Source organism: Centruroides sculpturatus, unplaced genomic scaffold, assembly GCF_000671375.1.
Source record: "Centruroides sculpturatus isolate CEXI.00-Female unplaced genomic scaffold, Cexi_2.0 scaffold1611, whole genome shotgun sequence".
NCBI lineage: Eukaryota > Metazoa > Arthropoda > Arachnida > Scorpiones > Buthidae > Centruroides > Centruroides sculpturatus.
The window spans coordinates 1-25,865 of record NW_019385986.1 but is presented as its reverse complement, the minus strand read 5'-3'; the positions used below and the strand labels follow the sequence as shown (position 1 = coordinate 25,865).

Below are 25,865 nucleotides of genomic sequence, written 5' to 3'. Positions count from 1 at the left end.
TACTTTAAAAAACTGATAAAAATAACTAATTTTAGTCATTAATACTGTTAATTTTATTATTTTTGACAGGGTTATAATCGAAATCATTTAAAATAAAATTAATTTAACAAAATATGCATAATTAATTTGTAAAATATAATAAACTGGTACCCCTGTATATTATATTTTACATGAATTTTATTAAATAAAATTTTAAATATTTTTATATTAAAATGTACAGTACGTTAAAAAGTTTTTTAAAATGTGTTTTATAAATTTATTCTTTTTAGAAGAGTAATTGTGGTATATGCGTTTTAAAATTAAATTACATACTTTTAATTAATCATATAATAATATACAAATATGATGTGTATTTTAACAATGACGAATAGATTAAAGCGCATCACAGATGATCATGGATCGAGAGATGTACAAGTATAAAGATCGAGAAGTTCCAGGTTCTCCACAGTCAAGGATCAAGAAAAGAGGTCCAGATCCTGCACGGTAAAAGATCAAGAAGAAATATCTTAGTCAACAAAGACTAAGAAGTCATTCAGGAAGGAAGAGAGATGGGGGAATGGATTGGTTAAAATTAGAAGAAAAGTTTCATCCGATTGACAGCAGAAAACCGTAAATTAAAATCAGAATAATATAAATAAAGATTATATTTAAAATTAGACGACCAGAATACGTTACTTTTATTTGTTTTTACCAGTAACACAGATAATGAACATCATACGAAAGCTGATAAACAAGCAACTTTATAAAATTTTCGAACATAAAATTAATTTTAAGGAAAATTCTAACAAAAGTCGAAAGATATATAAAACTATAAATTATGTAGAAAATATAAATAAATAAATAAATAAATATTTTTTCAATTTTTCCAAATGGCACAATTGCAAGATGATCTGATAGCGATCACTCCCCATGCGATATCACCTTTATCTGTATAAATTTTCCCATACGTCCAAGCGTAATTCTCGTAACAACTGGAGTTCCAAACCTAAAAAAAAACAAAGCAGAAAAGAAATTAAATTAAAAAAATAAATTTCACAAAAACTAACCTCGTAAGTATTTTGATTATACCAGAGAGTATTTAAATATATTTTCTACCATTAAATTTTCTACGATTAACCGAAAAATTAACCCGGAAGAAACGAATTTTCGTTTCCTGTTTGAAAAATCGCCTTTAGCGAATCGAGTAACGATGCTTAATTCTTGACCAAAGTGAATGGTCTCTCGATCACGTGACATGACAAAAAAGGTATATTTACATCCCTTGTTTTTATCAGCTCACGTGATCTTCATCGTGCCAAGGTGATCACGAAAAAGTAATCTTTTATAATGAATGCTTACACGTAACATTAGCCTATTATTACCGATAATATAGTAAAATCTTTTTTCTCTTATATTTTTCGAATTTTATCTTTAAAAATTGACTTTAAAAATTATTAAAAATTAAGAGAAAATGGAAAATTGATTTATATTTTACATACTAAAAGCGTATTTAATGAGAAATTTTGCAAATTTTAAAGAATTATTACTGATCTGGATTCTCTGTTATATATAATAGCAAGGATAGTGAAAATGTGTTATTTTTCAAATAGTCCAGCTCCTGCATACAGTTTAAATCTATGAAAACCAGAAGCTGAACTATTAAACGAGATACGGGTATCAAACACTTGAAGAAAACCGGGAAAAATCTACTTGGCCAGTCCGTAGGTCAGGCGCTATCCCACGACTAATTACCAGGTTCAACGGTTTGTAACTAAATCTTCTATAGTATTTTCTGTTAACATTGCAACGACCTTTCAAAACAGTAACGTTACTAACAGGTGTTCGGTACACATTTCTTTGACATAACTTCACAAGAAGGCATTCAGTGAGATTATGTCAGACAATTTAGGGGGCCAGGAAGTTAGTTCCCATGGCCCTATTACTGTATCAAGCAAATTACGTAAGGAAACTGCCCAATGAGGAGGTGCACCATCCTATTGAAACAGTACCTGTCAGGAAATTAGTGGTTATTTTTGTTTCTAAGGATTCGTTAGGTCATTTAGTGATATACATTCGACAAATTGAACTCCCTTGCTACTCCAACGTATCGTACATCGAAGGCTAAGTACACTGAAACAACATTATTCATCGCTCGGTCTGTACTGTACATAACTATCGATAGGTCATGAGAGATCATATTGGAGAGTAAGTCACCACCCTGGCTCTAATCTAGATCACCACAAGAAAAGACAAGACAAGAAAGATTAAGGATCAATATTCTAGAATTGCAAACGATATATTTCTATTTAAAAAGTCAAGTTTGTTGCTTACATATTATTAGATTAAAACTTACATTTATATGTTAAAATACCTGTTTTATAGCTTTAAAAGTTAAGGAAAGAAGTTTGAACAGTAGATGAACTTCCTGTCGAACTTTTGTATGAAAAAGTCATCATTCTCCCTCGCGATTCAACCAACCAACGCATTCAAAGAATTATTTTCTTGAAATTTAATAATTGCTTTAAATATTTTTATTATTATTCTTTTTGTAAAATCCAAACTGATAAAAAAATACTTTAAAAAACTGATAAAAATAACTAATTTTAGTCATTAATACTATTAATTTTATTATTTTTGACAGGGTTATAATCGAAATCATTTAAAATAAAATTAATTTAACAAAATATGCATAATTAATTTGTAAAATATAATAAACTGGTACCCCTGTATATTATATTTTACATGAATTTTATTAAATAAAATTTTAAATATTTTTATATTAAAATGTACAGTACGTTAAAAAGTTTTTTAAAATGTGTTTTATAAATTTATTCTTTTTAGAAGAGTAATTGTGGTATATGCGTTTTAAAATTAAATTACATACTTTTAATTAATCATATAATAATATACAAATATGATGTGTATTTTAACAATGACGAATAGATTAAATACCTGAGGTTTGACAATTGTATTGTTGATACCANAATAATCTTTTACTATATACATATACATAAAATTAACAGCAAAAAATATATAAAAATTTCGATAAATATTCTATTATTATTTTCATAAATTAATTTTCAAAAATACATTTTATTTTATCGATTAATTTAATTTTTTACAGATATAATTTCTTATAGAATTATTATTAAATGAGGTTTTTGCTTTATGTAATTAAATTATAATGTTAAAAACATTCATTTAAAGTAGTTAAAAAATAATTAATATTTATCATCACTCCCAGAACTTCCTATTCTAAATTATATTTTTTTTAATTTACTTGTCACGCTTGTGATTGTCATTCTGACAACTGAATAGATGTAAAATATCAATTCATTATTCAAAAGTCTTAGTGATTAGTACTTAATGTATAATTACTTAAAGAAGTTTAAGTTAAACAGATTTAAAATAGTTAACACATCTTCAGTATGAAAGAAGAGCACGAAGAGCCGTAAATTGTTTTAAAAATTGTAATTAAATTTTATTTTAATATTGCATTTTTTAAGTAAAGAAAATATAATATTGATGCATAATTTACTTATTTTTAATGTTATAAATGAATAAATATTTGTTTTCTGTGCTTTGTATTGAAACGGAAACGAATTGATGAAATTAGAGTAAATCAAAACAGAGACAATCAGCTAAGATGGGTGCCTCCTAAGAAGACCTACTATGGGAAATTGGCCTTTATTTATGTGCACACACGTGAAGAATATGGAAAACTTTCTCCTAGTTATATGTACTGTAGATACACAGGTGAAGAAAACCAGGAAAACTCCGCGTGGCCAGCCCATTGATGAGGCGCGAACACACGACCAGTATTTAGAGATAACGCTGGTAGGAAATACTGAAATAGAAAATCAATAAATATGCTAATATAATGTATATAAGAAACACTAAATCTTCATTTCCTGTCCTTCTCAAACTTGCAGGAAAAACCTCGGTATGCAAAAACATTTAAAAAACAGTTCCTAGATGGCGGCCGAATCACATTAAATTATTTAAAACTAATTTGATATGATTGGCCCCTCATCAGCCCGAGTGCCTGTGAACCCGAAATGTATTCCCATATTTATAAAAGTTATATTTGAATAATTGGGTCTGATTTTATCTCGTACTGATATGATAAGCCCTTTTCATTTAGTCGTGATCTGATAGCCCATTCATTTAATTATATTTGAGCTAGAAGTGTACTTAATTTAGTTAATTAATTGGGCTTTGTTTACAGAAATTAGCAAAAATGCTATAATTTTATGTTTATCAACTTTATTTTACTCGTTTATAAGAAATAATGCAATTTTCTATATATAATTTGATAAGATTATGACAAAGAACTCGTGTTCTCGTTATGTTTCATTAATATTTTCAATATATTCCGATGCAATAAAACATTTGACTCATTTTACAATAACTGGGCGATCTTCAGAACAGAGAAATGAAGCAGCCAGTTTGAAAAATATTTCTAGATATTTGATGTCATTGTTATGATTACCACGGAGTCAAAGAGATTGTCCATTGTAAACCTTGTGTCAAAAATGTTGTAGTCCCTTTTGATGAGGTTGTTAGTCATTGTATATCGAGCCTCACTTCAAGTCGAAAAGAGTAACTAGTGTAAAAAGACTCTTGAATGAACTGAACCGAGACAAAAGAACAGAGGATCTCTATTCTGCCAAGTACAAGGTACTATACAGTACAGTACGTTCAATAGAAAACCGGAAAAGTGTCATTAAAAGTCAGGAGGATGAGCAACAGCGTAGTAACTTTGATACATTAGAACTCTACTCGTACATTGTGTGCTATTCATGTAATCGTATCTTTAATGTATCTGCATGTGCCAATACATATCGATTGGTTTATGTCAAAAATCACTCTTGCTTCGTGCACTGCTGGAGAGGCACCGCCATTTTATCTGTCCGTTGTTTTATGTTCTCGCGCATCAACAGTGTTATCAGTCGCAGTTACTGTTGGCTCTAACGTAGAGTTTTGTGTGCCAAAATTACTACGCTATTGCTCATCCTCCTGACTTTTAATGACACTTTTCCGGTTTTTTATTAAACGTGCCTCGCACTTCCAAATTAAAGATGTATAATTTTACACTGGATATTATTATAATTCGGTTGAAAGTCTCATTTACTTCGACCTAAACAAAATTTTGAAAACTCATAGCTATATATTCTGGAAAATTTGACTGAAATGAAAGACGACATATTACATTCTGCAACATCAAAACTTTTCAATACTTACAACGATGACATGAGATTTTTTAAGGTGAACAGCTTTTAGAAATTTGTAGTGCGTTAAGGATAAATTGCAAGAGCTAAAAGATATCCATAGCCTAGCTGAGTTTTTCATTGTCGAAAGTCATTTATTAGCCAGCAAGTTACCTCTGATATGTTTGCAGCCTGCGTACATTTTTTGAGAATTCCAGTCACATTGCCAATTTTGAACGTCTTTTTCTAAAATTAAATTAACTTAATAATTAAAATTAAATAAAATGCACAGAAAAAATTTTAAAAATGAATGTAAATTTTAAAATAAAAACAGGCATTCTGGTTTCCATCTAGTCCAAGAAGAAACTTCTGGGCGGTAGTAATGCACAAAAATTTATTCTGAAATTTATGATCTTGATATGGAGGAACTCTTAACTATTTGCTTCCGGGCCTACTAACTTGAAGTTACCTCACTGAATCCGATCAAATCTTATGTTTCTTATCGGCCAAATTTGAACTGGATATTCTCAATTACTTTCTATAACTAGTCCTTCAATACTTTGAGAAAAATATTCAGCAGAAAAAAATATATTGATATAATTTCAACTTTTACTGAAAACATATTTTAAATTGACAATAATTATCTTACACAAATTCAATAGAAAACTGCAAAGTTCAGTAATTCATAATAAATTGTCCGATTGTTTATTAAATATAAAAAGTTTTAATATTCGCATTCTTTAAATATGAAGAAAACAAACAACTTATATTTATTAACATTCTGAATGTAAAGTATAATTAATCTTCGCGCAGTGTCTCTCCAGGCACCATGTTGTACAATTTTTTCAATGCCAATAAATTTGTTCATTGTTTAATTTCCATTTTTTATATAGAGTTAACTTGTTTAAGACAATGATAGATATAGATATTAAACTGTGTTTATATATAGATGTATAGTCGCGTGTATTATTATTATTACTATATTTTTTTAAGTGACGTGACGGCTTGTAAATTGCCTAATAACCTAATAGGATGACTTGTACAGTACTTATGTCGAGTGCACATTGTCGAATTTGAATTAAGATAACATTGAAGTAATTTCATAGTCACACACTCGATCGTGCTAACTCTTCGTTCAACCAATTACATTTTTCATAAGGTAAGCTATAACATTAAATGCGTCACGATTTTTAGTTTAATGTGAAATTTTGTGGTGCTTCCAAATATTGCAACTATTTATATATGTACATTTATTTTTAATCCTTTTTGTGCCACTTTATTTATATTTTACAATGTACTGTACAGTACAATGAGGTGTACTTATGCCTCTTTATAGAACAAGATGAGCATCGTAAATTGTGCTGTTCCGTCGCATGTTGTGTTACCTGTAATGACGTTTTGATTTATATTCTGACATGCTTCATTGTGTGCTTCAAAATATATTATAGAGTTCCTTAACTTTGTATTGTAATCGTTAAAAAAAATGTCAAACTTTTAGAAGTTCTGGCGTCATTTAGTCTATATTGAACACGTACTCATAAACATACTACATTAGAAATACTATCCGCGTATACTCGAATACTACATTGATCGGAAATACATTGAATACTACGAATTCTTACAGACGTGCCATATATACAGTTACAGTGGATCCAGAAGGTGGAGGCCACGATTAATTTCTTAATTAAAATATGATCAAAAATTGCAGCCCGATATTGTGACGTCGTCACAGTAAATAATTGATCGTTGTTTATGTTACTGTCATTTAATCAGTAATATACATGAATTATATTACTCATTACATGTATGAGTAAACGTTAGTACTAAGAATAAACATTACTAACGATTCTCTATGGTTTGTCGCGAAAAGAGATTCATGAGGATGACATGAATTATCACACGGAGTGATACCAACCCTAGTGACGAACTAATTTCTGAAAACTGATACTAAGCATTTAGTAATTACAGCTGAAAAACATTATGTACTAGGTTCTATTAAAAGTTCTAGTGATGTAACAGAGCAACGCAGCACAAGGGCTAAGTGAACTGTGAAAAATCTTGCAAGATAAGTGCCTTGTAAGGGACACTTTATAGGAAACTGGTCCCTATTTAAGTGTTGAGGAAACCCGATTAGAGATAGGTCAGGTGCAAACCCATGACCACCTACTAGTGTTGTTATTTTATCCACCCCACCACTTGTTGGCATTTAGACTTAATGCAAAAATGTAAAAAAAAAATGCGTTTAATTTATTAATAAACATGAATTAATTCTCATATTTTATGTATTTATAATAATACGTTCACTGAAAACGATGAAAAACTACAATAATGCGAATAAAAACGTCGTGTTTACGTTGTTTTCTATATTTATGTTTTCATTAATCAAATCTAAACTATTTTCTACTTCATATTAATAATGCTAATGTAGATAAAGTTACCCATACCATATTTCTAGAAATCTTTATAGACGACAAACTCCGTTAGAATTTACATGCGTATGTGTATGTATGTGGATAATTTAATTATTACAGTAACACGTTTTACTGATTTACGCACTGATAAAAGTATTGTAAACTGTCTATACAAAAATCAGTGCGGAATCCTAAATTATATATGGAATTTTCATATCGGCAACTACACCAGCATATATTTTACGTAGATTATATACCACGATTAACCATTTTGAGCGAGTAATCTACAGTTAATTTACTCTGATTCTGATGTCTCGTTGTATTATTTTATTGATTTCTTTGCTCATTTAACTTTTGTATATAAAGTCAAAATTTACGTAAACAATAATATATTATATATTAAAATGATATCAACTTAATTTAAGGTCAAAAAGACATCAAGTAGAGGAGTGACAAACTTATTGATAGGCTAGAGCCATGTAAATGGAGTTAAGTTACATCCTATATTCATTGATTACCTGAAGAAAGTCAAGAAGATGATGAAACTAAAGGTTTAAATCGAAACTATAGCTTATATATAGTTAAAATATGACAAATAGTTATAATACAAACTGTTTCAAACATGAATGCACGGCTACATAAATAAGTCAACTATATTAATTTCGTTGTATTTTTTAGGAATTCAATAGTTTAACCGGAATTTATAGAATATATCAGAAATTATATCTATTTATATTCTATAAAAATTGAATTATTTTATATTTTACCTATTTTAAATTGTAATAATTGATTAGACATTATTTTAAAAATAGAATAAATAATAAAAAATATGCTTCTGTAGGAAAATTTTTGCGTGCAAGTTGATTTTTTGAACCATGTCGCAAGGAGGATGCAGGCACTGATAATGCGGTTTTGTTTCTATTGGTCTTTTCGTCAGTGATTCATTACTATGATGATATTAAAATTAGGGGTTTGTAATTTCTATTCAAACATAGATGTACCGGAAGGGTAAACTTTTGAAGTATAGATCACAATAAGCATCCATAACGAATTGTCTTATAATAATTGCGTCTATAAAATTTATTTTAAAAGGACATGAATATTTAATCTCAGTAAAAAGTACCGACGGATTTAAGGGCGGATATTTATGGCACGTGCCCAAGGACCTCAAACAAAAAATAATAAAACTAAAAACAGAGAAAGAAAGAAATAAAAGAAAAGAAATAAGGGGCAGTGGCAAGTTATCCTACGGACAAAAAGGATAATTGCCTGGATCCTCCACCAACAGGGACCCCAAACCAATCTTTTATAAGAAAATACTTTCCTAAAAAATTCCCCGAAGAAAAATGTCTGACTTCGTATTCGTCTTGACGCCCTAATTCAAATTCGCCTGGGCTTCATGAAGCTACAACACGCCACTGATAAGGGAAACGAAATACAGCAGGCTATATTTATAAATTTCGTATATACTCTATATTTCATGTACACTTAAAGTACAGAACGCTGCAGTAGAATCTCTTTATAGATTTTTATAATATAGTATATAACTTTTTCATTTATAACATTTTATTTTTATTTGCATGAGCATCAGTCGCTACAGGAGTCTCCACCTGCGAATGCCCAGGGACACCACATTAAATTGGTTCCTAGTTCTAATTTATCTTACCAGTGGCCGATGGATGAAACCACCGAACACAGCTTAATTTTGAGGGTAGGGATGAGTTTTATTTAAAAAAAAATGGTATATAGGCCTACTAATAAGTTGTAAAATCTTCATTAAGCCCGACCTCAATCAAGGTATGTACTGTACGACACGCGATTCTAATTCTTTCCCCATCCGGTTGACCTTTAACCACCAAAATTTACTAGCATCAATCCCCCTAATAAACAAACCTTCTTGCAAAATTTTAGAAAATTTTGACAAACGGGTGTTATTAAGCTTCAAAGCGGGTGAACAAAATTTCGTCCCCCACATACTAACAGCAATATATACAGAATATCTCCCCGAATTTCTTTTGTTGTTTTTTTTTTGTTTTTTTTGCATTTCTCGATGTTTCGAAGTACCCTGAGTCCAAAAATGTAAAATTGTTGGGGGAATCAATCTCCAATCAATAGCCATACTTCCTCTCTGTTATATATAATAGCAAGGATAGTGAAAATGTGTTATTTTTCAAATAGTCCAGCTCTTGCATACAGTTTAAATCTATGAAAACCAGAAGCTGAACTATTAAACCAGATACGGGTATCAAACACTTGAAGAAAACCGGGAAAAATCTACTTGGCCAGTCCGTAGCTCAGGCGCTATCCCACGACTAATTACCAGGTTCAACGGTTTGTAACTAAATCTTCTATAGTATTTTCTGTTAACATTGCAACGACCTTTCAAAACAGTAACGTTACTAACAGGTGTTCGGTACACATTTCTTTGACATAACTTCACAAGAAGGCATTCAGTGAGATTATGTCAGACGATTTAGGGGGCCAGGAAGTTAGTTCCCATGGCCCTATTACTGTATCAAGCAAATTACGTAAGGAAACTGCCCAATGAGGAGGTGCACCATCCTATTGAAACAGTACCTGTCAGGAAATTAGTGGTTATTTTTGTTTCTAAGGATTCGTTAGGTCATTTAGTGATATACATTCGACAAATTGAACTCCCTTGCTACTCCAACGTATCGTACATCGAAGGCTAAGTACACTGAAACAACATTATTCATCGCTCGGTCTGTACTGTACATAACTATCGATAGGTCATGAGAGATCATATTGGAGAGTAAGTCACCACCCTGGCTCTAATCTAGATCACCACAAGAAAAGACAAGACAAGAAAGATTAAGGATCAATATTCTAGAATTGCAAACGATATATTTCTATTTAAAAAGTCAAGTTTGTTGCTTACATATTATTAGATTAAAACTTACATTTATATGTTAAAATACCTGTTTTATAGCTTTAAAAGTTAAGGAAAGAAGTTTGAACAGTAGATGAACTTCCTGTCGAACTTTTGTATGAAAAAGTCATCATTCTCCCTCGCGATTCAACCAACCAACGCATTCAAAGAATTATTTTCTTGAAATTTAATAATTGCTTTAAATATTTTTATATTAAAATGTACAGTACGTTAAAAAGTTTTTTAAAAATGTGTTTTATAAATTTATTCTTTTTAGAAGAGTAATTGTGGTATATGCGTTTTAAAATTAAATTACATACTTTTAATTAATCATATAATAATATACAAATATGATGTGTATTTTAACAATGACGAATAGATTAAAGCGCATCACAGATGATCATGGATCGAGAGATGTACAAGTATAAAGATCGAGAAGTTCCAGGTTCTCCACAGTCAAGGATCAAGAAAAGAGGTCCAGATCCTGCACGGTAAAAGATCAAGAAGAAATATCTTAGTCAACAAAGACTAAGAAGTCATTCAGGAAGGAAGAGAGATGGGGGAATGGATTGGTTAAAATTAGAAGGAAAGTTTCATCCGATTGACAGCAGAAAACCGTAAATTAAAATCAGAATAATATAAATAAAGATTATATTTAAAATTAGACGACCAGAATACGTTACTTTTATTTGTTTTTACCAGTAACACAGATAATGAACATCATACGAAAGCTGATAAACAAGCAACTTTATAAAATTTTCGAACATAAAATTAATTTTAAGGAAAATTCTAACAAAAGTCGAAAGATATATAAAACTATAAATTATGTAGAAAATATAAATAAATAAATAAATAAATATTTTTTCAATTTTTCCAAATGGCACAATTGCAAGATGATCTGATAGCGATCACTCCCCATGCGATATCACCTTTATCTGTATAAATTTTCCCATACGTCCAAGCGTAATTCTCGTAACAACTGGAGTTCCAAACCTAAAAAAAAACAAAGCAGAAAAGAAATTAAATTAAAAAAATAAATTTCACAAAAACTAACCTCGTAAGTATTTTGATTATACCAGAGAGTATTTAAATATATTTTCTACCATTAAATTTTCTACGATTAACCGAAAAATTAACCCGGAAGAAACGAATTTTCGTTTCCTGTTTGAAAAATCGCCTTTAGCGAATCGAGTAACGATGCTTAATTCTTGACCAAAGTGAATGGTCTCTCGATCACGTGACATGACAAAAAAGGTATATTTACATCCCTTGTTTTTATCAGCTCACGTGATCTTCATCGTGCCAAGGTGATCACGAAAAAGTAATCTTTTATAATGAATGCTTACACGTAACATTAGCCTATTATTACCGATAATATAGTAAAATCTTTTTTCTCTTATATTTTTCGAATTTTATCTTTAAAAATTGACTTTAAAAATTATTAAAAATTAAGAGAAAATGGAAAATTGATTTATATTTTACATACTAAAAGCGTATTTAATGAGAAATTTTGCAAATTTTAAAGAATTATTACTGATCTGGATTACCTGTTTATGATGCACTCAATGCACATTATACATTATTAATTAAAAATTATTATAAAGTTTATTATATCGAGCTTTTCTTTATTTTTATATACTTATTTTTATTTTTTTTATTTATATTATAGCTAAAAATTATCAAGAGTTATATCAAAGTTCACAGTAATGTCTATTTTGTAACATTTTTTCCTTCTATTTTTATCTACGCATGTTCGTATGTTGCTTCATATAAATTTTAAAGTATTATTTTTAGGTTTTTATTGGAAAATAAGTACTATAATTTTATTCTGAAAATCATACATGCATGAAAAGTAAGATAGTATTGTGGAGTTTTTACTGTATATAAATTTCTTATCGAAAATACTCATCATCCTCTGTTATGAATGAGTACTAACACCATTCAGTAGCGAGGGATGAGAATTTTTGATATCTCACTTAATATTTTTAGCCACTTCGAACTAATTTCCATGCATCTAGTTTGCATGGATCTCTGTTGTTATGGCATCTGTTACATATAAAGAAAGCAGAAAATATGTAAAAATAAATTTTGCAATCTTCAAAAAGTTTAAACTGATCCGAGCAATTTCATAAGGCTCAGTGTTTTATCTGACCACTCCTGTTTAATTTATGTGTTAATGATATTTTAATCACACTTCCTATCATTTGAAAAAACGATAAATAGTTAATTAAATACCTTATTTAACTATGTAAAAACTAATAATTTACGAATCAAGACTGATAAATGCAATTATCTTCTATATAATCAAGCCGATACGAATGACTTTCGAATACAAATAATAACAGAAACATCGGTAGAATTTCAAGTACAAATTTTCTTTGTGTTGTAGTAGATGTAAACGTTGATAGAACCATTACGCCACTTCACTATTAGGCTAAATCTGTACGTATAATAAAACATTTAGCCTACCTCCTCTTTTAAACAAGAATTTATTGATAAGAACTTGAATGGAATAGAAAATGATATACATAATATTTATTTGGATCAATCCACAGATCCCCACACTTATATTGGAGCAACGCTCGTAGTTACATCCATACTCATAGCTGTATTGGGAGGACAATGCTATTGATTACATTCTAGATTACCGCATTTATATTAGGGCAACGCCCTGATTACGTCCAAAGGTAAATTACTATATATTACATAATCATTAACCTTTCCTTACATGCACATAAACAATATAGTAAATTAAAATTATGCGTGTACTCTGTTTAAACAATACTGAACAATAACCGAGTATTCAATAAATATTCGCGTTACTTGTCAGTATTGTTTAAAACGTATATAATATATTCTAGACATAAACATAAAGACTATTACATACATAAAGAAGGAAAATATTGCTGTTAACACTTCAGTACATCTTGCTTCCAATTCTGTATCCATTTCCGGATGTTCGGTACACATTTCTTTGACATAACTTCACAAGAAGGCATTCAGTGAGATTATGTCAGACGATTTAGGGGGCCAGGAAGTTAGTTCCCATGGCCCTATTACTGTATCAAGCAAATTACGTAAGGAAACTGCCCAATGAGGAGGTGCACCATCCTATTGAAACAGTACCTGTCAGGAAATTAGTGGTTATTTTTGTTTCTAAGGATTCGTTAGGTCATTTAGTGATATACATTCGACAAATTGAACTCCCTTGCTACTCCAACGTATCGTACATCGAAGGCTAAGTACACTGAAACAACATTATTCATCGCTCGGTCTGTACTGTACATAACTATCGATAGGTCATGAGAGATCATATTGGAGAGTAAGTCACCACCCTGGCTCTAATCTAGATCACCACAAGAAAAGACAAGACAAGAAAGATTAAGGATCAATATTCTAGAATTGCAAACGATATATTTCTATTTAAAAAGTCAAGTTTGTTGCTTACATATTATTAGATTAAAACTTACATTTATATGTTAAAATACCTGTTTTATAGCTTTAAAAGTTAAGGAAAGAAGTTTGAACAGTAGATGAACTTCCTGTCGAACTTTTGTATGAAAAAGTCATCATTCTCCCTCGCGATTCAACCAACCAACGCATTCAAAGAATTATTTTCTTGAAATTTAATAATTGCTTTAAATATTTTTATTATTATTCTTTTTGTAAAATCCAAACTGATAAAAAAATACTTTAAAAAACTGATAAAAATAACTAATTTTAGTCATTAATACTATTAATTTTATTATTTTTGACAGGGTTATAATCGAAATCATTTAAAATAAAATTAATTTAACAAAATATGCATAATTAATTTGTAAAATATAATAAACTGGTACCCCTGTATATTATATTTTACATGAATTTTATTAAATAAAATTTTAAATATTTTTATATTAAAATGTACAGTACGTTAAAAAGTTTTTTAAAATGTGTTTTATAAATTTATTCTTTTTAGAAGAGTAATTGTGGTATATGCGTTTTAAAATTAAATTACATACTTTTAATTAATCATATAATAATATACAAATATGATGTGTATTTTAACAATGACGAATAGATTAAATACCTGAGGTTTGACAATTGTATTGTTGATACCAGATGGACTACTTTGGCCTAGCTGTTGGTTGAGACCTATTCCTAATGGATCGGGCTTTAATTTCTTTCTGGGACCGATGGCGAGGAGTGCTGTCATGTTTGCTTCTCTCTGACGCATCTCTTCCATCTCTGCTCTTTGCATCTGTTTACAAGCATTTTAATGTATTAATCACTAGATAATGCCACATATTGAAGTAATTAATATGAATTACCTCTTTGGCTTTTTGCTTTAGTTTCAGCTGCTCTGGATCTTCTAACTTAGACCGACTCTGAAAATGGTTAAAGATGATTTTAAATGTATTTTGTTACAAGCTAATTTTAGTGATTCTCATCTCGTAAAGCAAAATAAATGAACAAAAACAAACCTTTGCTGCTCTCAACAGCATCTCTCTCTCTTGTTCTTCATGTTTCTTTTTCTCTATCCTATCCAGTTCTTCCAGGAACTTTAACTGGGCTTTGACATCTTGGGTTACTTCATACCGAGGATCATTCTGTTTCAAACAAATTACCAGATGAGTGTTTTCAAGAAGGATAAGGAAGAGGAGAAGGATGAGAAGAAAGTAGGGAAAAGGAGAAAGAGATGGAAGAGGAGAAGAATTTCTAAATTACCTTGATATTTTCTACTCGATGTTCAGCAATTATACCTAATTTCTCTACTAACGTTTTCAACCTTTCTTGAGTGGCGTGTGAGATTAAACTTAAAACATCCGAAGGAGTGTCGCCTAAACCGTATTTCGCCGCTAAATCAATGAACAAAAATTTAAATTAATACAAAAATAAAAAAGAATTGGAAGAAAGTAAAGTTATGAAAAATCAATAAATATGTTCTTGAATAGGATGCTTAAAAATAATTTAAAAAATATATGTTATAATTAAAGAAATTTTAATTTTAAAAGAGGAAAAAATATCTTTAGAGTTAATTTTGTTAGTAAATTCTATGAATAGTTAAATCATTTCTTTCAAAATTAATATGATGAAACTTTACAGAGTCAATTTTCTCTTCAAAATTGCTTTTATAATTTTAATTTCTTAGGAAATTTATGAGTGCTTAAAAATATAACTTAATCTACTCTTATATTCAAGTAAAAATTGATTAAATAAATTGAAGAAATTATTAATCTAATTATGTTAATTTAAAAAAGTAAATTTAACCTAATAACGAAGATTCATTAATTATTAATAAAGTTTAACTGATAGTGATTTCATCAATCTCCAAACTTTTGTAATCATTAATAAATGTTTGATACTGGAAATTAATTATATAAGTATATTTCTATCAAAGAATCTTTACAAATAAAATAAACTCAATTGTTTAAAGAAGGAAAATTATATTTGTTTTACTATCTACTGATTTCAATACTAAATACTATCACTAGGAAGAATTTTTAATAAGAATCTTTTTGAAAAGTGAGAAAATCCAAAGATAGTGTAAATTAGACCAAAATACTTGTTCTTATTAAAAATTCTTGCTGGTAATAAGGCATTTGAAACTTACTTGATATTTTTATGTTTTAATACTTAAACATAGATGCATCTTAGTACTTTCAAGCCTTTCAAATTCAACTTCAATGATATAACATATTTGTTAGCATTTCTGACAAAACAGTTCAAAGCTTGAAAGCACTAAATGCATCTCTATTTCTTTTTATTTTATTTTATTTTTTTTTTATTTATTTATTTTTCCTCCATTAAGGCAAATGCTTTTGAATAGGTTTCTAATTTTTTCCCAAGTTTATTATATTTTCTACTGAACATAATTATTCTTCCACTGTACAAACTCAAGGACATACATAATTAGAGAGAGACAATCCTATAATAATCAATACTAGCCAAAATAAAAATTCTGAATTTCAACAATAAGTTACAAAAGCCTCAGAAATATTATAAAACATGATATAAAGTTGGTTACCAGATTAACTTATTTTTACAAATGCTGAAGACAAAATAAAGATAACATGAGATCTGAACCATCAACCCTCTAAAAACAGTCCAATATCCTTCATTTTGACTAGTAAAATATAGAAGCTACTAACAACTTTATGCTTTTATTGGGATTCTAATATTGAAACATGATGTTTTTAAAGAATGTGATACCATACTTTTAATATGAAATTAATTTGGAATTTTATTTGCTAAACCTGACACACAATTCTATTAATACTACTTTCAATTTGTCACCATTATCCAAGAAAATGAAATTCACTAAATAAATTAAACTGAACTCAATCCTCATAGCAGTTTTGAAACAAATTATTTTTTATTGAGAAAATACAATGTAATAAGAATATAAAATAAAGTATGTATGTATGTACCAGTATAGCCAGTTTATTTTAAACTTTACACTTTATTTTTTTTGTTTGTCAAATGTTATAGTACTTATTGCTTTAATTTGATAATTTGTTAACAAAAATAGCTTTTTCTTCTTTTAAATGTAATAATACTTGGTGTTATCAGACAATTTGCATTTTATAGTAACAAACAGAAGTGACAGTACTTCAAAACTGTCACTATTATAAATGATTTATTTAGTATCTAAATTTCAAGAAAGATAAAATTTTCACAAATATTAATAAAATTTTAAATAATAATTAATCCAAGCACACAGATATCTGCAAATGTCTTCTAAAATAATAAAAAGATATTTGATAATGTATGCAGATTATTAAACTTCTAAATTGTGATTAATGTGTTTTATACACATAAATAGATTCACATACACATCTACAATGATTATCTTTGTTTATGGTTATTGTAACAGTCATCATTAAAAAATTATTTCTTATAAACTTTTAGTCATCTCTGTCAGAAAACTTAATTTTAATATATATATATATATAAATGCATTAATTTTGTACCATAAAACCAGTCCAAAACAGAACCTGAATAAAACAAATCTGCCTAAATGGAAAAAATTCTTCAGAATGGAGTGATTTTCTACATTAAAAGAAACTTAAATCCTGGTTTACACAGGTTTTACTGTATAAGTTTTATACTATATATTTAGACACACAGATATGTTTAAAGCAAATTCTGAAATTTGTACTATGATCCTACTAGTGTCAATTTTACAAATGCAAATGCAATTTAGCTCAAATTTTTAACAAAAATTAATTTCTGTCTCATTTTGGAAGCTATTACAACAGACTATAAAAACATTTTTTAAAAATATGAATATTGTGAAAAACTTGTCATTGAACATAAAAATGAAAGAAAATATGGAAAATACAACAACAAAATATTTTCGGAAATTTGTTAGTTTATATCACAAGCATCTGTACAGTGTCTCTCAAAACAGTGATAAGATTAACAGATAGATAATTTTCTTACCTATCATGTTAATCCTTCTCTGAAGAGCACCAGTAAAAACAAAGTTTTCATCTTTACAAGACCGAATTTGTGTTCCTACAATTTCTGCATTTGATGCTAGGATACGCTGACTCTCCTCCACTAGATTGACGCCACCCATCGCCGCAACATCATTGATATCGTCATCGTCTCTACAAATTTAAATTTTGTTAACGTATTTAACAATTGTATTGTAAAATAAATAAAACAATACTTGCTATTTATATTCTATCAAACTTATAATACTCAATTAATACAAATTAGTATCAATGCAAAAGATCATTGATTAATAACTATTAGTCAACATCACACTTACCATACTTCTAATGTGACAGATAACATGCAACAAACTGAAAATTATTTGACTAAGTTTTAGAAATATTTAGATAAATTTCTATTGTGCTTTGTGTCTATTTAAATTACAGATACCTTAAATGGAGTATTTGAGCAATAAATTAGTGTGAAAGAAATTGTGTACACTGGAAAATATGAAAATTCAAGCACTGAAATTTAGAATCATCATCTTTGCATATGGATTTCTGTGGTTATTCTTCCTTCTAATGTAACTAGTATTTTTATATGTATTACAGTTCATTTTTGCTCTTAAACTTAACCATTTATGTAAATGTAAATATTCTACCTACAAATTTCACTTTAAATTCTAATATAAGTAAGAAATGGAATATATTTTGAGGATCATGAAATAGTAAAAATTTAAAATATTTATTGCATTAGAAAGATGAAATAAATAATAGTTACATGAGCAATTTTTATAAAAAGAAATGACCTTTCAATAAAAGAAAAATTATTTAAATTTAAAATTGATGTAGTTAATTTTAATAAAAAAATTAAAAGAAATCTGCATATCAATTTCTAGGCTAGAATAATGCTGATACCTGATCAAATTCTCTAGAAACAATTGCAATAAAAATTCAAACAGTCAACCTATTTATTTTCAATTAAATGTTTTTCAAGACTGTTTCATCTCATCATCAGATCAAACACTTAACAAACTCAAATAAGGACTCACCTAAAANTGAGTGGATATCCAATTTATTGGCAATATGGCGACACCGGCCAGAAAATATAAGGAATATAGGAAATTGGCATTGAAATTAATAAAGGCGGATAGTAAGCTGGAATTTCTTAAGCAATGTCGGCTTAACAGAGTTTTCCCAATGTCCATCTATAGAATATGTCTTCCAAAGGAATGCACTTCGTTGAAAGAAAAAATTAGAAAAGAATGTCTACGTAAATCCATCAGAATTGCAAAAAATAAAAGGTATGGAATGTTACAAGATCTTATTGCATTAGAAAATGAAATATATAGTAACCACCCAGGAAGTCTCAATGAATTTAATGCGAAAGTGGTCGGGTTGACAGAAAAGGTACAAAAAAGTCTAAGGAAAAGATATATCAAGAAAATGAAGTGGATCTTGAATAAGCAAGTAACAAAAAAGAAAACGAACGTAAACCCATCGCCTTTTGTTCTATGGGACCAAATCCACATCCCAACTGAAATAAAAGAAATTCTACAAAAAGGTCCTTTCTCTCTTCTTTGTTTTAATATTTACGAGTGTAGAGAATCCCACTTCACAGAGATACGGTGTGGAAAACTGCAATAAAATATTAAGTGCTTTGAATCCTATATTGGGAAATTCCTTCATAATTGTTATCCAAAATGAATTCAGACTCATTTCTGAATGCTTCAATCTTAACGTACGATCGTTACGTATATCAATTAATTCTTCGGCTTCTGCAAGACTGAACTTACTTATTTCTGATGCCTCTACAAAAGGATTTCGAATCCAGTCGTACAAATCAACTTATATTTCAAGTAAATAATGGTTAATTTTTTCTTCTAATGACGTTAAATGACTGTAAATAAGTTTTTGCAAATTTGTATTGTTATATTTTCCTTTGGCCACTTGAATAAACATTTCTGCATTATTTGCGTTTACTTTTATCTTCCACATTTTTATTTTATCTTTAAAAGCTTTAATTTTATCTACAGATATTAAAATATTTTCATTTCTACCTTGCATGCTTGAGTTTAACTTGTTCGGGTGATCAAATATGTCTGTTAAATAAGCTAGTTTGGAACACCAAGAATCGTTTTGTAATAATACACAAAATTCTGGTTTGTTTTCATGTTGAAAAAATATTAAATTTCTTAAATAAATAAAATTGAAGACGGTCTGCCCAAAAGGGACCACCATTTATTATTTCTGTGTTCCAGACAATACACGTTCTTGGCAACAGACCTTTCCTTGTAGGCTACTTGTTGCCAGAAGTTTAAAAAGACTTTTTAAAGACTTCACATAGTTTTGCAAATATACGCGATTTTAATAGTCTAGCTTTGATATAATTAACCATTTTAATGATTTCTTCTAACACTCTTTTGCGTTCAGAGGCTATTGTCTTTGCTACCAATGATTCACGATGAATGAAGCAGTGAGTTGTTACAATGTTTTCGTTTCGCTTTTTAGCGTATGAAACGAATCCTTTTATAGTTCCAATCATTGCAGGGGCGCAATTGTGCATACACCCACGCAAGATTTCCAAGATAGACCATTTGTATAAAAATATGTGTTCATGATATCAAAAGCATTTTTTCCCGTCGTAGTTTTTTCGAATTCCTTGAGCATAAAAATTCTTCCAAAATTTCATCATCTTCAATAAATCGAGTGAAGGCAAGTAATTGTGCTTTACCATCGATATCAGTTGACTCATCCAACTGCAAACTAAATAATTTCGATTCGATTATTTTATTTATAACTGATTTTTCAATATCACTAATTACGTCTACTCATAGTGTCATTTGACGAAGGAATCAGTGTTAGAAAGTGAAGACACGTGGAGAAGACCCGGTAAAAACCACTTACTGGTCAGGTGCAAACCTACGACCAATCAATGTTTAATGGTTTTTATCCATAAATTAATAATGCCAGCTTAAAGTGTAGTAAAATCATAATTTGGCTTATATATATGTATTTTTTTACTTTTATTATAAATTTCCCCTTATGACTTGACTTCACTGTGTTGTAGGTAACCCTTGAGTTTGAAATGTCAATAGCACTGTTTCATATGACTAAATTAATTAAAATACCGATAAATATGTCACAAAACTAAAAAAATATATATATGTAGAAAATACATATGTTTTTATATTTAAATTAATTTTTTAAAGAAAAAGTATTATTTATAATGAGGATTAGAAAGAAAATAGTGATGCGAATATGTTTTTGATGGAATGTGATGGATTTTCCATGAACTTAAGAGGTGAAATATGGATTTATAGCGTGAATTTATTCTTAAATAATGGATTACAATCATAGAGAAAGTAATTTTATTGCTGATTTATAAGAATATTATTACAATTCATGAGTAGAATAATATTTTTATAAATACAATCATAATGAAATTCGTAGTTTACCTTGTCTTTGTATGGATTACATTACGGCTAAATTGTTTCTTTAGATTTAATAAGCTATTTTAAAGCTTATTTACTAAAATATTCACATATTTAGAGCTTAGTTAGTAAAATATTGATGTTATTAGAGCTTATATTTTCAATTATCAATCTCCTTAAGTTTATTGTCTTGAAAATCTTAAACAGATAGTCATGTAATTTAGCTGAAGAATAAAATAATCTGTAGCCTACTATAATATATATATTCTCGAGGAACACATATAAAAAATTGGTAAAGTTTTTGAACAAACAAACAGTAAAATTGCAGCCAAACCTCTATATAGCGATACTCTCATAAAGTGCCAATAAATACTTGTGATTGGATCCTTGTAATATTAAATAGAGAACTCTTCAGACACTTTTTCGTTGCAAACAACACCAGCAAATCGCCAAAAGTTGATTTTTTTAAACTCTAGACTTAAATTTACTTATAGATTTCATTACACAAAGGCTTATTGTTTGAATTTCTTCGGCTTACTTTTTAGCTTCACAATCGATTTATTGCCAATTTCAGAAGTAAACGGATAATGGCGCTAAATCGAGATTTGGCTGTACTACTTGCAAAATTACAATAAATTATCTAGCAATAAATTCACGCTATTTTTCCTTAATGAAGTCTTCCAATTCGCGCAAAAGCTATCAATCTTCATCAGAATTACATTCGTTTTGCTATAATTTATCTAATTTGTAATTTATTTAAAAGTTTAATGATTTTTTCTTGTATTTATATGCTTTAATAAATAATTTATAAGCGATACGATCTTTATTTTCTTCAATCTTACATATACTGTACGGTGGCAAAATATTGAACACCACTGGACACTGTCCGTCTCTTGACAAACTCGCTGGTCACGTGGAGTTTCTAGGCGTTATTCACGTGTCAAACACATGAAGAGAGCCAGAATCCCTCTGTGACAGATCGCCCATGTATCCACTATAATACTCTTCTAATGCCATAAAAATATATAAATAAAAGATGGCCGCTCCTCTTGTAGACCTGGCTGATCCCGTAATTGACACGGTAAAGTCGCCATCTTAGTGCCCACAGGACAGAAAGTGTTAACAATAATAAATATTAAATTACACGTTGATTAAGAAGTTTTTCGAGCACCAGGACTCTGGTCCTTTAGAGTGGTGACTCTGGAGAACCTGGGTCCTGGCGCTCGAAAAACTTCAAGAAGTTTTCGGGGATGGACCTGAATACGTGGGACCCCTTCCTCACCCCATTGTGACCCTGGCGGGTCCATAATTGATATATTTAAAGGGCCCTCTTGGTGACCTAAGCACAAGGAAGTCAAAAATTAAATAAGACTAGTCGAAAAAAAGTAAACAAAGTATACGCCTAATTAAATTTTTGAGAATAATTTGAATTATTCTAAGAAGTGTAACATTAAAAATAAATCGCTCATTTTAAATTTAACTCGGCTCTAAATGCAATAATTCTTTATTTTGAACGCTGGAACTGATGAGATTATAAAGAGTTGTTGTTAGCAATAAGTCAACTGGTTTAGAGTCATACACTTACAATTGGATTATGCAGTTTATTTTTTATTTTTTATAAATTTATAAATAACTTCATTAGAATATATTCTGTGATAAGAAAGAATAAAATAAATTTATTTTTCTAATAAAATTTTAAAATACAAAAGTTTAATTATAAAATTCTAGTTGTAGCTCTGGGGCATTTTTTAAAATATATCCTAAGGCCCATTTTAATTATAGATTTAGCTACTTTAACCATTGAGTTTACTAATGAATGATTTATTTCTTTTTATAAAATATGAACCGTATTAATGACTAATAATTAAGGAAATCTAGAACTTGTATGGAACTCGGAGTGGAGTGGCTTTTTTTTCTTTATCGGGCCCCTTTTGCTATTCTTTCTTTGAAGAAATGAAGATCGTGCAATATTTCATTATTAATAAAAATAATCTTAAAGATTTTATTTTTTGTTAATAAAAATTGGCCCTATGTTTCTTTTGGTCCTGGGGAAATCCCTTCAGATCCCCTTCTCGAAGGCCCTGGTAACAGTAACGAGTAACAGTACAAGTTACGATCAAGAGTATTAATAACGATAACACAATAATGAATAATGCAACACGAATTACAACAAGAAGTAACACAACAATGAGTAACGCAACACTGAGTGACAACGCCAGGTAACAAAATTTTAAGGCGCTGATGAACTCGCTTGAATATACTTTTGTATATACAAATATGTAACCCGTTTATAAATGTAAATAACAAAATATATACTTTTTAAACTAATTAGCATAGCACGTTTACTTCATTTTCTAACACTTGAAAGCTCTCATTACTTTTAGTTTTGCTTACTGTGAAGAATAATAATACATAGAAGAGAAAGTGAATCGTGCTCATAAATGACGTCAGAAATAACACGTCACTTACACGTTTTCTCCTTTTAAATTCACAAAAATAATATTTCCGCGTATTTATAAAGAATTTAAATAAAATTCGAACAAATTTATTCTCTTAGCGTCGTTATCCTTTATATAAAAATTTGAATGCAATGAAAAGGTAGTAGATCCGCTTGCACTCAATTACACTTTAACAGGTTAGTGTGCAACAAATTTTAAAAATAACTTTAAAAGAACATCGATAAATAAACATTTAACGTAAGATATAGCCTATATTTGGCTCGTAGCAAACGATCCGAACGAGATCAAAATTCAATAATCGGAGGAAGTAACCGGAAATTTCGATTAATAATCGGAAGAAGAATAGAATAAAAGATGGAAACAGACTTTTAATGTCTAAATATATCTCTACCATGCCTTAGGCACATCCAATTTAAGAAGAAAATCGATTTGTCCTGATACTCGAAATCGACCGGAACATTATACATTCTCACTCATAAATTTCCTATAGAGTTCGTCAGAGGATTAATCACAAAACTCCGCATTTTTAAGCTAATTTCCATAAAATATATATTATATTATTCAATTATATGAATTGCGAGTTCATAAATATTGTATAGAATACAAAAAAGTAATAAAAATGTGGAAAATTTTAACAAAATCAGCAGAAAGTTTGATCTTGTGATTGAATTTATATCATTTACACGTTGACGACGGCGATAAAAGTAAAACAAACTGTGTTATTGATAAAAATTTCTTCGTTATTAAATGAATTTAAACAAATTAAATCGTTAAAACATTCATTTTAAATAGATTTAAGTATTAAAAATGTCCTAAATTACATTTAAACTAGAGCAGTAAAGCTTTGTACGGTACTTACGATTCTACGATTTCTTTTGTATAATTTTTCTTATTAAGCTTTTATTTATCCGTAAATTAGATTTCGCGCCTTTAATATAAAAGCTACACGCAACACCCGTCCTAAATTTAATATAAGTCGAGTGACCGTTGTAATGGGCTTGTGTTTCCTAGCTTAGTGACACGCATTGGGTTAGAATTCTACTACGTCATTACATGACACGGACTAACAACCCGAACGTCGTAAAGATATCAAGAAAACGCAGTAAGGTCAAGTGAGGGCGAAGGAGAATTTTCCTGGATGACGCGTTTCCTTGTGACGAAATTCTAGAAAAGACACGTTTGACCCAACGCCATTTTTCTATATCGCGAGGATTACAAGTGTAAATTACTTTAAAATTGTTTACCTTGTTGTCTATACCGCGACAGGTGGACGTTTTCTTGTTGTCTAGGCAGAAAGTTTCGTAGAAAAACTGCGAAACGTTAGCACCTTGTACGTATATACGTTGCACCACAGGGACTGTTTCACCGTATGAATTGAATGCCACGCTCTTGATGGTCCACTCGCTACCACTCGGACATATCTCTTCTTCCTGATATTGTCTTTGTCTATGAATTCTTGGCTTCTTTTCCGCAAATAACACAATTCCCCCGGTTATAGGGATGTCAGAGTGCGACGTTTTAGGTGACAAAATAGGGATATCCGAAGGTACTAAGCGACAGTAAGCTATCCCTAAACACGTGATTAAGAAGCTTCTTAGGTACTTCATCTGTAGGGAAAAATTAAGAAAGTGAAACTTAAGAATTAAATTTTATTCACTTAATTTATAACAGAGGGGCCCACGCTCGATCGCTCCCTCCGAGGGTCGATCTATCTGAAAGTTCGATAAATTACTAGAGATTAAGGACAAATTTATTTTTATTGAGATTTAAATCTAAGTTTAGAAGAAAGTTTCACCAGTGGTCTAGTCTTTTATCCACTGATGAAATTCATACTGGAGGTGGGTTCGAGCTTGACCAACGGGCTGGTCACGTGGAGTCTTCCGGGTTTTCTCCACACCTCTAACACCTAAATAGGGTTAAATTTCCTAATGACTGTTTTCCTAATTCCTAAAAGGCACTATATTGGAAGATGCCCTATGTTGCATTGTCTTATCCTATCAATCCAATCCTAAAGGGGGTCGACAAGAAAAACGGAATAATCATTTTTATAGTTAACACACG

At 29.6% G+C, this 25,865-nt stretch overlaps 1 protein-coding gene across 1 annotated transcript; it reads right to left on the bottom strand.

Moving 5' to 3' along the window:
* Nucleotides 1–11,354: 11,354 nt before the first annotated feature.
* Nucleotides 11,355–18,556, bottom strand: LOC111612951 (transcription initiation factor TFIID subunit 4-like). Its single transcript, XM_023354242.1, has 6 exons — nucleotides 17,916–18,556; nucleotides 15,198–15,328; nucleotides 14,954–15,079; nucleotides 14,801–14,857; nucleotides 14,560–14,730; nucleotides 11,355–11,483 (listed from the first exon to the last, which is right to left on the bottom strand). Exons 1-6 carry the CDS (start codon nucleotides 18,052–18,054, stop codon nucleotides 11,355–11,357), a joined length of 753 nt encoding a protein of 250 aa, XP_023210010.1. The 5' UTR covers nucleotides 18,055–18,556.
* Between the last annotated feature and the right edge of the window lie 7,309 nt (nucleotides 18,557–25,865).